The 10,673-nt window shown below is 39.0% G+C and overlaps 1 protein-coding gene and 1 pseudogene across 1 annotated transcript; both read left to right on the top strand.

The window, feature by feature from the left end:
- Positions 1–611: 611 nt before the first annotated feature.
- Positions 612–4,274, top strand: LOC107749250 (tubulin beta chain-like). The gene is made up of 4 exons (XM_016564346.1): positions 612–811; positions 2,109–2,217; positions 2,429–2,539; positions 3,017–4,274. The coding sequence occupies exons 1-4, from the start codon at positions 755–757 to the stop codon at positions 4,072–4,074; spliced, it is 1,335 nt and encodes a 444-aa protein (XP_016419832.1). The 5' UTR covers positions 612–754; the 3' UTR covers positions 4,075–4,274.
- Positions 4,275–5,786: 1,512 nt separating this feature from the next.
- The window catches only part of LOC107749255 (DENN domain-containing protein 1B-like), a 17,682-nt pseudogene continuing 12,795 nt past the window's right edge, over positions 5,787–10,673 (top strand).

The following is a 10,673-nucleotide window of genomic DNA, read 5'->3' as shown; positions in this document are numbered from 1 at the left end:
TATAGATTAACTCTGGGGATTTTGCTGTGTAGTATTACTAACCTTCTGTACTAACATAAGTACAGTACAGTAACTGCATAGCTGGTATCCTAAGGAAACAGTTTGCTTTCAAGATTAGGGCAGCACACAGCTCTTTATTTCGTTCAGACCAGATTAAATTTCAATGGACGTTTGTTGAAATTTCAGTTTTGTGTATCAGACAGGAGATTCATAACGAACTTATTGACCATGGAGAGCTGCCATCAGTCCACTTCAATTTCTTTGTAAATGATCTGCAAAACCTGGTTGTGTAAATCCAACCTTTGATAAATTGGCAGCTGCTCTGTTGATCTTTTATGGGTCATGGAAGTGTGTAAACTGCAGCACTGGAATGACATTTGAAAATGTGATCCCCCTCCCCCATTTCCATGACAACGTAGCGGATGAGGCGGTCCAGAACGTTTGATGGGGTGATGATAAAATAAAAGGTTCTGTTCTATTTCCACATCGCTTCTCATCTTTAGTCTACTGTTTATAAAATGCATAAAGGAATAGACAACGTCCTCAGAGCTGAGGCTCGACAGGAGAAAGATGAAGGAACGCTGGACCGTCTCATCCGCTCCGTTGTCATGGAGATGGGATTGCGTCATAATGCAGCAAGGCTTGGAACCAGGCTGACGGGAGAGCGCGCTAGTCTCGGCGAAACAGTCGTCCGGAGAGGGTGTGATAACGAGCCGTTTCGTCGCTTTGAAGTCGCTCGACATCTGAAGTCAGCATGCGCGAGATCGTGCACCTGCAGGCGGGCCAGTGCGGGAATCAGATCGGAGCGAAGGTAATCAAAAATAAAGAGTCTGTTATTTCAACAAACCACCATTCGCTTGGATGTTCTATAATAATATCATATCATCAAAATATTACGTTGCGCTTTTACTATCGCAAAATCTTTTTTTTTTAGGTATGTCTAGTTTTGCAAATCGATTTGCACCCGTAAATAACGCGAAAGGGTCAGCGAGTTCTTCATTGCGTCATAATAATTGAGATGTCAGAGAGGGTGTGGCAGCTGTCTTTCGCTCTCAATCGGTTTAAAATCACCAAAATATCGCAAGATCATTGTGAATAAGCTATATTAACAACGCGTTTAATAGAAAAAACCACTGTCTATTTGCATTGTATTGTTTTTTTCAGTGTGCATTTAACTGCGTAGGCGACATTTGCCATTGTTCATGGGGTGGGGTGCTCTTGCGTTCCTGTTTTCCTTCTATACTAGCCTTTAAATTTCCAACAAATTAACTCTAAATACAGCTTTAAAGGGTGTCTGGTTATGTTACATTGTACTTGCTGTCATTTTGAACTAAATAGATCTAATCGTAATATAAGGGAGACCGCGGGGCTAGTTGTCACACACACACACACACACACACACACACACACACACACACATATATATATATATATAAATAAACTTGTGCATCTTAAAATGTTGACTACAAAAACAAACAAAGAAACAAAATTTGTTACTGTTCAGAAAAAAAGAAAAGAAAAAAGATTCAGTTCAAGACATTGTAAGCTGACAGTTTTGGAACGATTACAGGGGTTTTTCATGTACAATTCAAACAGTAAAACAATCATTTAACAAAATAACTAATTAATGAATAAATGTGCAAAATTATCAAATCATTGTTTTGGTCAGCAAATATCACAATACATATATTTATATTTTAAATGTATATATTTATATGTTTAAAACATGTGACAACCTGACATCTAAAGCACCCTTGTCCTGAGAAAATTCAAGCTTTGTTCAAAATTTACAATCTTAATGGTGACTTATCTTAATGTACGTCAGTGGCTTTACTGTGCTCACTTGTTATCTGATAGCTATTGCAAAAATATGATACTGGAATGTAAGTTTTAATTTTTTCAGACAAATATGCCAAACTCAAGAAGGTTTTGAACTAGGTCTTTTAAACCAACATACTGTACATTGAAAACATGCATTTGCACGTAAAAACTCGTGTGATATTTATTACATTTGAGATGAAAGTGTGACAAGTAGCCCCGGTCCTATTACACCGCTTTTAGATTGAGATTGTGTGAGAATTTATGGTTTTTATTTTTTCCTCACTCAGTTCTGGGAGGTGATCAGTGATGAACACGGCATTGACCCCACCGGCAGCTACCATGGAGACAGTGACCTGCAGCTGGATCGCATCAGCGTTTACTACAACGAAGCCTCTGGTAGGCACATCACACGGGTTTAGCACAGGGAACGTCAAATGTCTGATACCTGGATTGAGCAATTTAAGAACCTGTTATTATGATCATTAGTTAAGGGGAAAGTTCAGCCTCTCAAATATACTTACACATACAGAATCTCCAAACAAAGAACTACAACATACAAACAAACCCTAATGTTTGAGGTGCATTCTCTGGTTGTCCATTTTCTCAGGAGGAAAGTATGTCCCTCGTGCCATCCTTGTGGATCTAGAGCCAGGAACCATGGACTCTGTCCGCTCTGGTCCTTTTGGGCAGATATTCAGACCTGACAACTTTGTTTTTGGTAAATAAACCGTCTGCTTGCATCTCATTGCATGCAAATACCTATATTTGACGAATGAGTATAGCTATGCAATGATTAAGTTCTGAAAGTTCCGAATGTTGAAAATATCTCTGATATGGGTCTTGTATTTCCATGCAGAAATTAAGTTCACACAAAACCCTCAGAGACCAAGGAACTGATATGCATTATATATATATATAGACAGATAAATAGGACATGTATTATTTTAATTAGTACCTGCTCGCAGACTGTCCCTTGAATTCATCAACATAAGTACAAAAACATATTTACTTGCGTACGTTCCTGTTGTGATTCCGGCAGAGGCTTTGAGCATTTCCTGTTTAAGGTGGCTTATTAGTGAGACCTGGTGTTTAAGGATTATACAGTATGGATTTCAAACACTTTGGCAAATATGCAGTATTTTAGTTAGTAAGTTTGGGTCATGAAGTGTTACTGGTTTTTGTGTCCTGCTCGTAGGGCAGAGTGGAGCTGGAAATAACTGGGCTAAGGGTCACTACACAGAAGGTGCTGAACTGGTGGACTCGGTGATGGACGTGGTCCGCAAGGAAGCCGAGAGCTGTGACTGTCTGCAGGGCTTTCAGCTCACGCATTCGCTGGGAGGAGGAACAGGTTCGGGCATGGGAACGCTCCTCATTAGCAAGATCCGCGAGGAGTATCCCGACCGCATCATGAACACCTTCAGCGTGGTGCCGTCTCCCAAAGTGTCGGACACGGTGGTGGAGCCCTACAACGCCACATTGTCCGTTCATCAGCTGGTGGAGAACACGGATGAGACCTATTGCATTGACAACGAGGCCCTGTACGACATCTGCTTCCGCACTCTCAAACTCACCACGCCCACGTATGGTGACCTCAACCACCTCGTCTCGGCCACCATGAGCGGCGTCACCACCTGCCTGAGGTTCCCCGGACAGCTGAACGCCGATCTTCGCAAACTGGCGGTCAACATGGTGCCCTTCCCTCGTTTGCACTTCTTCATGCCTGGCTTCGCTCCTCTCACCAGCAGGGGGAGTCAGCAGTATCGCGCGCTCTCCGTCCCAGAGCTCACCCAGCAGATGTTCGACGCTAAGAACATGATGGCTGCATGCGACCCGCGCCACGGCCGCTACCTGACTGTGGCTGCCATTTTCCGCGGCCGCATGTCAATGAAGGAGGTGGACGAACAGATGCTGAATGTCCAGAACAAGAACAGCAGCTACTTCGTGGAGTGGATCCCCAACAACGTCAAGACCGCCGTCTGCGACATTCCACCTCGTGGTCTCAAAATGTCTGCGACATTCATCGGCAACAGCACTGCCATCCAGGAGCTGTTCAAACGCATTTCGGAGCAATTCACCGCCATGTTTCGCCGCAAAGCCTTCCTGCACTGGTACACTGGCGAGGGCATGGATGAGATGGAGTTCACTGAGGCCGAGAGCAACATGAACGACCTGGTGTCCGAGTACCAGCAGTACCAGGACGCCACCGCAGAGGAGGGAGAATTCGAGGAGGAGGGTGAAGAGGAGGCCGCCTGATCACCATCTCTTCCACCTTAGCTTCCACCACTTTTTGATTCATATGCCACATCATCTCAGTCTCCTCTCAGTCCAGTGCTGTTCATTCAAAGTCCATTCAAACGCTTGCGTGATTCTCATTTTAGCTTGTTTCTCATTTTGTTAAAATCACCATGTATTCACTAAATAAAGACATGACAAACCTAAAAAAAAAGACATGATCAACCTTCATTCTGTGTGACTTTAAGAACAAACGTTCTTGAAATAAATTTAACTGAACGTCAGTATTATTTTATTAGTAGTGTTGAAGTAGTAAATTAGTTCTGCTGCACAATACACACTGTCCTCTGTCAGTTATGATTACAAAAACATTTAAAAGCGGTCGAACAGCACTTGCCAAAACATTTGAAATGGTCAATCAATTTTAAAATGGCAGGATTTACAGTTCACAGAAGAATTGTAACACGATGCTTCAGTTTGACTTTTAACAGTCAAAGAGTGCCAGGTTAGAAGTAGCTAAACGTAGCTAATATTTAACAACCGTTTTACGACAGAAATGTTAAACAAGCGACAGTAATAAGCAAAGCATGTAACATTTAACAACCGTTTAATGACAGAAATGATAAACAAGCGACAGTAATAAGCAGAGATGCAAAGTATTCAAACTTTTTGTCAAGTTTAGATGTTGTGAATTGAAAATGCCCTATATGGTTTGCGTTATGTAATTCGTAACTGAATGATGAGACAAGAAACAGGATCCGTTTTCTTGTTTCCAATTCCATAAAATAAATAGACTATGGCAGATTATTGTCAAATAAGAAATAGAGTCACAATTAGTTTAAACTTAGTCACAACTGAAAGAAATTGTGAGATATAAAGTCCCAATAACAAAGACACAATTTTCTCAAAACGGGTCAAAAACGGGCTTCCACATCAAGTTGAGAAATTAAATTGAGAACGTTCTCTGAATATCATCTATCATCTAGGCCTAGCCATTAAATAACACTGTTCTCACATTCAGAAAACCGGACATTTTCTACAACTAAAATGCTGCTCCTCCAGTGAACACTAGAGGGAAACATTTTGCACAAAACAGGTACCAAGAACTGGATGTGCATTCAATGCAATGACAATATTAGTCAAAGGAGCTGTCAGAAGTGTGTGTTTGTGTGAAAGAGTGTGTCTGTGTAAATAGGGCAAAGTCACCTGTTTGCTCAGCACATCCATGTTGATCACCCTAAACTAACAGAGACACAGCAAACACATGATTGAGCAATGATGATCAGAGCATAAAAACAGAGTGGGAAAGCAGTGACACAATACAGGAAGTCCATTCCAGTGTTTCCTCTAACATGCGTTTATGCGTTTTCAACCATCATTAGGTGAAAGTGTGAGTTTAGCTTATACATTATGAATGAACACACCTTCACATTAGCGACAGACCAGTTAAAAATAATATAAAAGTATAAGAACAACACAGAATAGAACTATATATGAAATAATAAAAGTGCATAAAATGTTACATATAAAAATAAGTGAGCATTTTGAAATTCTACCCTTGAATCTAATTAAAATGAATACGTTTCTGAAACGATTCAACCTAAAGATTAGACTTGATCTTCTAAAAGGCGAAATATTCTAGTTCTTATTGAGAATATGGGATTATAAAGTGGATATTATAGTGTCACTAGACCGGTAAACGTCATGTAGGCCACACACACACACACACACACACTCAGATCAGGAAGTGCTGTCTTAAGTTGTGTGCTAGTCGGTGGAATTGGCTGTTTGAAGTGAGGATGTGTGTGTGCAGGAGTATGTATGTCGATGCATGTTAATAAAGAATCTAATGACTTTGGTCTGCTGACACCCTGAACACCACCGAATGGGCCCTAACATACAAGTGCATCATGGGCTCCAGGATAAAGTAAGAATCTCTCCGTTTGTCTGTCGATTTTTCTCTGTTTGCTCACTTTGTGGTCTGCTGGTCTACTTCCTCTTCCTCGCTCTGTCGTTCTCGGATGCGAGGCTTTCTATCATGTCACAATTCAATGAATAAACTCAGACACAAAAACAGCAACATTTGGAGAGTTTTGAGTTGACATCTGCAGGAGAACAGATGGAGAGCTTGCACACTTTTACTCGCAGTAGCATCACTTCTCATTTGAAAATACATAGTGTCCTCAAATCTGCTTCACTTCTGACTGTCATTGAATTCGAAAAATATCAGATCAAGTATCTCTATGTGCACTTTTCTTCATCGGTTCTTAAGTCTCAATGTGTTTGAATCAGCTGGTGTTTTGGTGATTTTTAGTGGATGTATGAAGTCAGTTCTCCTCAAGTTCACACAGGTGTGGAGAATCACATTAACTATCAACATGTAACCACAAACAGACATCTTCAACACAACATATATTGGTTTCTCATCCCTTGGTAAGAAAAACTAATGAATAAAATCTATTATAACTCAATTGCAAATGGAGTCAGATTTTTCTCCTGAGAAACAACGCCTCAAACTGTGCCAATCTGCCAAATCCTGTGATTAAAGATCTCAATATGAACATTTATCATCACATTCTTGATAGTTTGTCATTTAAAAATCTCATTTGATTGGTTTTAGCAGACAAACATGCTGTTAGGATCATTACATTTGCATAATTGTATTTTAGACAGACGGCCAAACTCATGACTGGAAATATTTTCTGTTGATGCACGTCTTCCAATTTAGTAGTCAACCACATCCTGCTCATGAAGCTCCTTATTAAGATCTTGTGAGAAGAACAGCAGAAAATTATTCTGAGCTGATCACATTCAGTTGCTGGTCATTCTGACAGTGTTTATTTTCCACATCAGTCATGTGTAATGTTTTTCTGGTGTGATTTGTTGGTTTTGTTATGATGACTGTTTTGCTCATGGTTTTGTTGTTCTCAGAGAAAACCCTGAAAAAACGTTCTACTGGTTCTTCCAAGCCTCGTGTCCAATCGCCAGAGATAAAGGTGGGTACCACACACACACAGATTGTAGGTCGGATGAAACCTACTAACTGTCCGTTGGATATTTTTCCATCAAAGCTCTTTAAGATGGTATTCTACATTATTGGCCCTAGTATTTTGTCTATTATTAATGGTAGCCTTGTTTCTGGGGTGGTGCCATCATCGTTGAAACATGTTGTTGTGCAGCCTCTTTTAAAAAAGCCAAATTTGGATAAAGCTGTGTTGTCAAATTTTAGACCTATTTCAAAACTCCCTTTTCTTAGAGAAGATTGTTCTAACTCAATTGTAGAGCTTTTTGGATCAGAATGCTGTTTATGAGGTTTATCAATCAGGTTTTAAGGCCTACCATAGTACTGAATCTGCACTGTTAAAGGTACTAAATTATATATTATTATCAAGGGACTCAGGACACTCTGTGGTTCTTATGCTGTTAGACCTTAGTGCAGCATTCGACACAATAGACCATGGGATTCTTATCTCCCGTTTTGAGGAGGTGGTTGGCATTCAGGGCTCTGCTCTCGATTGGTTTAGATCGTTCCTATCAAATAGGAGTTTTTCTGTCAACATTGGTCAGACTTTTTCATCCTCTGTACCACTGACATGCGGGCAGGGCCGTATTAAGACTGCACTGGGCCCCGGGGCTATGACTTACTGCAGGGCCCCCCATCACAATAATGATATATATATATATATATATATATACTTTTTGGGTGAATATCCTTTTAAGATCTCATCATATAGGCTAAGGATCTCAAATAGCCTAACACATGCTTTACCTTTAACTATTAACATTCATTTAAGACACAAATAACTGTGTTTACGAGGATACTCGCAAAGACGGGCATTTTGACACATAACTATGTTTATTTGACCGTTTAAGCACAAGGAGCGAAAGTTTAGTCAGTCATATAGGAGCAGGTGCGCGCCGCGCGTATCAGGTAGAAAGCGTTTTAACGCACGCATTTATCTGAATGAATTCTGCCTGGGGCTTCAGCCCCGCCTAGCCCAATGGTTAAAACGGCCCTGCATGCGGGGTCCCTCAAGGGTCTATTCTCGGTCCTATTTTATTCTCATTATATATTTTACCTTTAGGGTCAATCTTTCGTAAACATGGAATTGCTTTCCATGTTTATGCTGATGACACACAAATTTATATGCCCTTTAAGAACAATGCCCTTGATTCTCTTATGAAATGTTTCATGGAGGTTAAGACCTAGTTGTCATCAATGTTTTATTTTATTTTAATGAGAGTAAAACAGAGCTTGTCTGGTTTGGGGATCCTGCACTTCCTGATCTGTTAAATTTAGGTGAGCTGACCACTTATTGTAAACCTGTTGTCAAAAACCTAGGGATTTTGTTTGATTGTTGAACAGATTAACTCAGTCGTTAAATCAAGTTTCTTTCACTTACGACTGTTGGCAAAGGTTAAGTTGTTTCTCTCTTTTAGTGATCTTGAGAAGGCGATACATGCGTTTATCATGGTGATACTTGATTATTGTAATTCTTTGTAAGTGGGTGTCTGCCAATCTGCTTTAAATAGATTACAATTCATTCAGAATGCGGCTGCGAGGCTCTTGACAGGAACTCGTAAGCGGGAGCATATATCTCCTATTCGGTCTTCACTGGGCTGGTTGCCAGTCAAGTTTAGGATTTATTTTAAATTACTGTTTTTTGTTTATAAGTCTCTAAATGGGTTGGCACCATCTTATTTGTCGGATCTTTTACAGGTGTACAAGCCCTTTAGGTCTTTAAGATCTTCTGGTCAATCTGTTTTAATTGTACTGAAGACTAGGTATAAGCGAAGGGGCGATCGGGCCTTTGCAGTTGCCGCTCTAAAGCGTTGGAATAGGTTTCCGCCTCATATTAGACATGCTCCAACTCTAAATGTTTTTAAGTATCGCCTAAGGTCTCACCTTCTTTCCTTAGTGTTTGAGCCAGCAGAGTGTTGAGGTATTGTTTTAGTTATGTTTTAGCTGTCCTGTTTGTGTGTTATGGTGTGCAAATGTGTTTTTAAACTGTGTTGATTTTGTACAGCACTTTGGTCAACGCTTTGTTGTATTAAAATGTGCTATATAAACTAAATAACTAACTAACTAACTGATGTAATAAACACACACTCACAAACTGTCTCTTCTGAGAATGGCTCTTCCTGTCACATGACTGAACCAGAAAAACCACATAGCAGGGCAGATACATGCTCATCAGAATGAGAAAAGTCTGAGGAACTAGTTAGTATGCTGTGATCTGCTAACGGGTGAAAGGAAGCACACTGATAGTCTAAAGAGAGATGGGACTGCCAGGGTTGGACCAGGTCTATGAGGTCTGGCTGTATAGAACCAGGCTGAGCCAGACTGGTTACCCTGCGTGGCTAACTTTGACCTGACTTTAACCACATCCTCTAGTTGAGTTGTCAGTTGACTGACCCGCGTGTGTGTTTTTCTATTCGAGTAGATCCTGATGTGCTGTTTCAGTTCCCTGAAGACTTTAATGATGAGGTTAGTACTTGAGGATCACTGTGGTTCTTTCCTTCTGTTTTTATGAATTTATTTGTATTTACTTTTATTTAAAAAAAAAATATATAAAAATGAATGAAAACACTGCATAAATAAATGATTGCATGAATAAATAGATGCACAAATAAATAAATCAAGCCTCTGCTTACCATGATGTTTTGCATAATGTTTGCAAGTTTTAAGAGTTTAAAATTAAGTTTTGCAAGTTTAAAATTATAATAAATAAAATCCACTGCACAAATAAATAACCATGAATAAATGCATAAAAAATAAATCCAGCCTCTGTTAAACAATGCAATAGCTAGTTTTTACGAATTAGGGAAAATTTTAAATAGGGTACAACGGGGCTAAAGGCCCACCTTAAGGAAAAAATGTGCCATTCACTGCGCCTAAAATGTATAATTGCAGAAAACATAAACGTTATATTGAACATTTATGGAGCAACTGATTTTTTGTGAAAAAAAAATCAATTTTTTTTTTTTTTTTTTTAAATCTTATAAATATATGAGGTGGCAAGAGGGGCGTTTTACCCCACATTCGTATTGATACACACTTCAGCTCAAATAATGTTTTGTTTTTAAATAATGTCTAAGTTACTACTTGTTCAAAACAATCACTTTAGCAAAGTTTGTACTATTTTCTGCTTATTTTGAAAAATAAAATATTTTTTTTTTCAATAAATATACTGTCATTAAAATGTTAATATAAAAATATATATTTTAAAATACAGAAACAAAATCGTTTTAATAAGTAAAGATTCTGAAAGCATTGAAGGAGATCCTATAATAATTTAATATAGATTTTAAGTAGTTACAACAAATGATATTTTTTATATGATATGATAAATATCATGTTTTTAAATATGATGGTTTCATTCTAAACATGGTGATTATCTCTAATATGGACACCCAACATAATATATGATATTTACCATCTGAACCTAACCATGTCATGTCAACAAATGGAAAAGTCAGCCATCTATTAATTATCATGTTAATTACTGCGCGCCTTTAGCCCCAACAGCAGGGGGCTAAAATACCATACTTTTACATATTCTTTCGTTATTTAAAAACTGAAAATCATTAAGAAGACATTTGTCTCAAAATATATGCAT

Source organism: Sinocyclocheilus rhinocerous, unplaced genomic scaffold (genome assembly GCF_001515625.1).
Source record: "Sinocyclocheilus rhinocerous isolate Xijiao unplaced genomic scaffold, SAMN03320098_v1.1 scaffold1341, whole genome shotgun sequence".
NCBI classification, from domain to species: domain Eukaryota; kingdom Metazoa; phylum Chordata; class Actinopteri; order Cypriniformes; family Cyprinidae; genus Sinocyclocheilus; species Sinocyclocheilus rhinocerous.
The sequence above is the reverse complement of the archived record's forward strand: the minus strand, read 5'-3'. Positions and strand labels throughout refer to the sequence as shown.

What these genes read in the sequence shown, in the direction of transcription:
- LOC107749250 (XM_016564346.1), top strand. Translation starts at nt 755, where the DNA reads ATGCGCGAGATCGTGCACCTGCAGGCGGGCCAGTGCGGGAATCAGATC. An exon ending in GGAATCAGATCGGAGCGAAG is followed by an intron (nt 812 to 2,108) that starts GTAATCAAAAAT and finishes TTCCTCACTCAG; the next exon opens with TTCTGGGAGGTGATCAGTGA. An exon ending in TTACTACAACGAAGCCTCTG is followed by an intron (nt 2,218 to 2,428) that starts GTAGGCACATCA and finishes CCATTTTCTCAG; the next exon opens with GAGGAAAGTATGTCCCTCGT.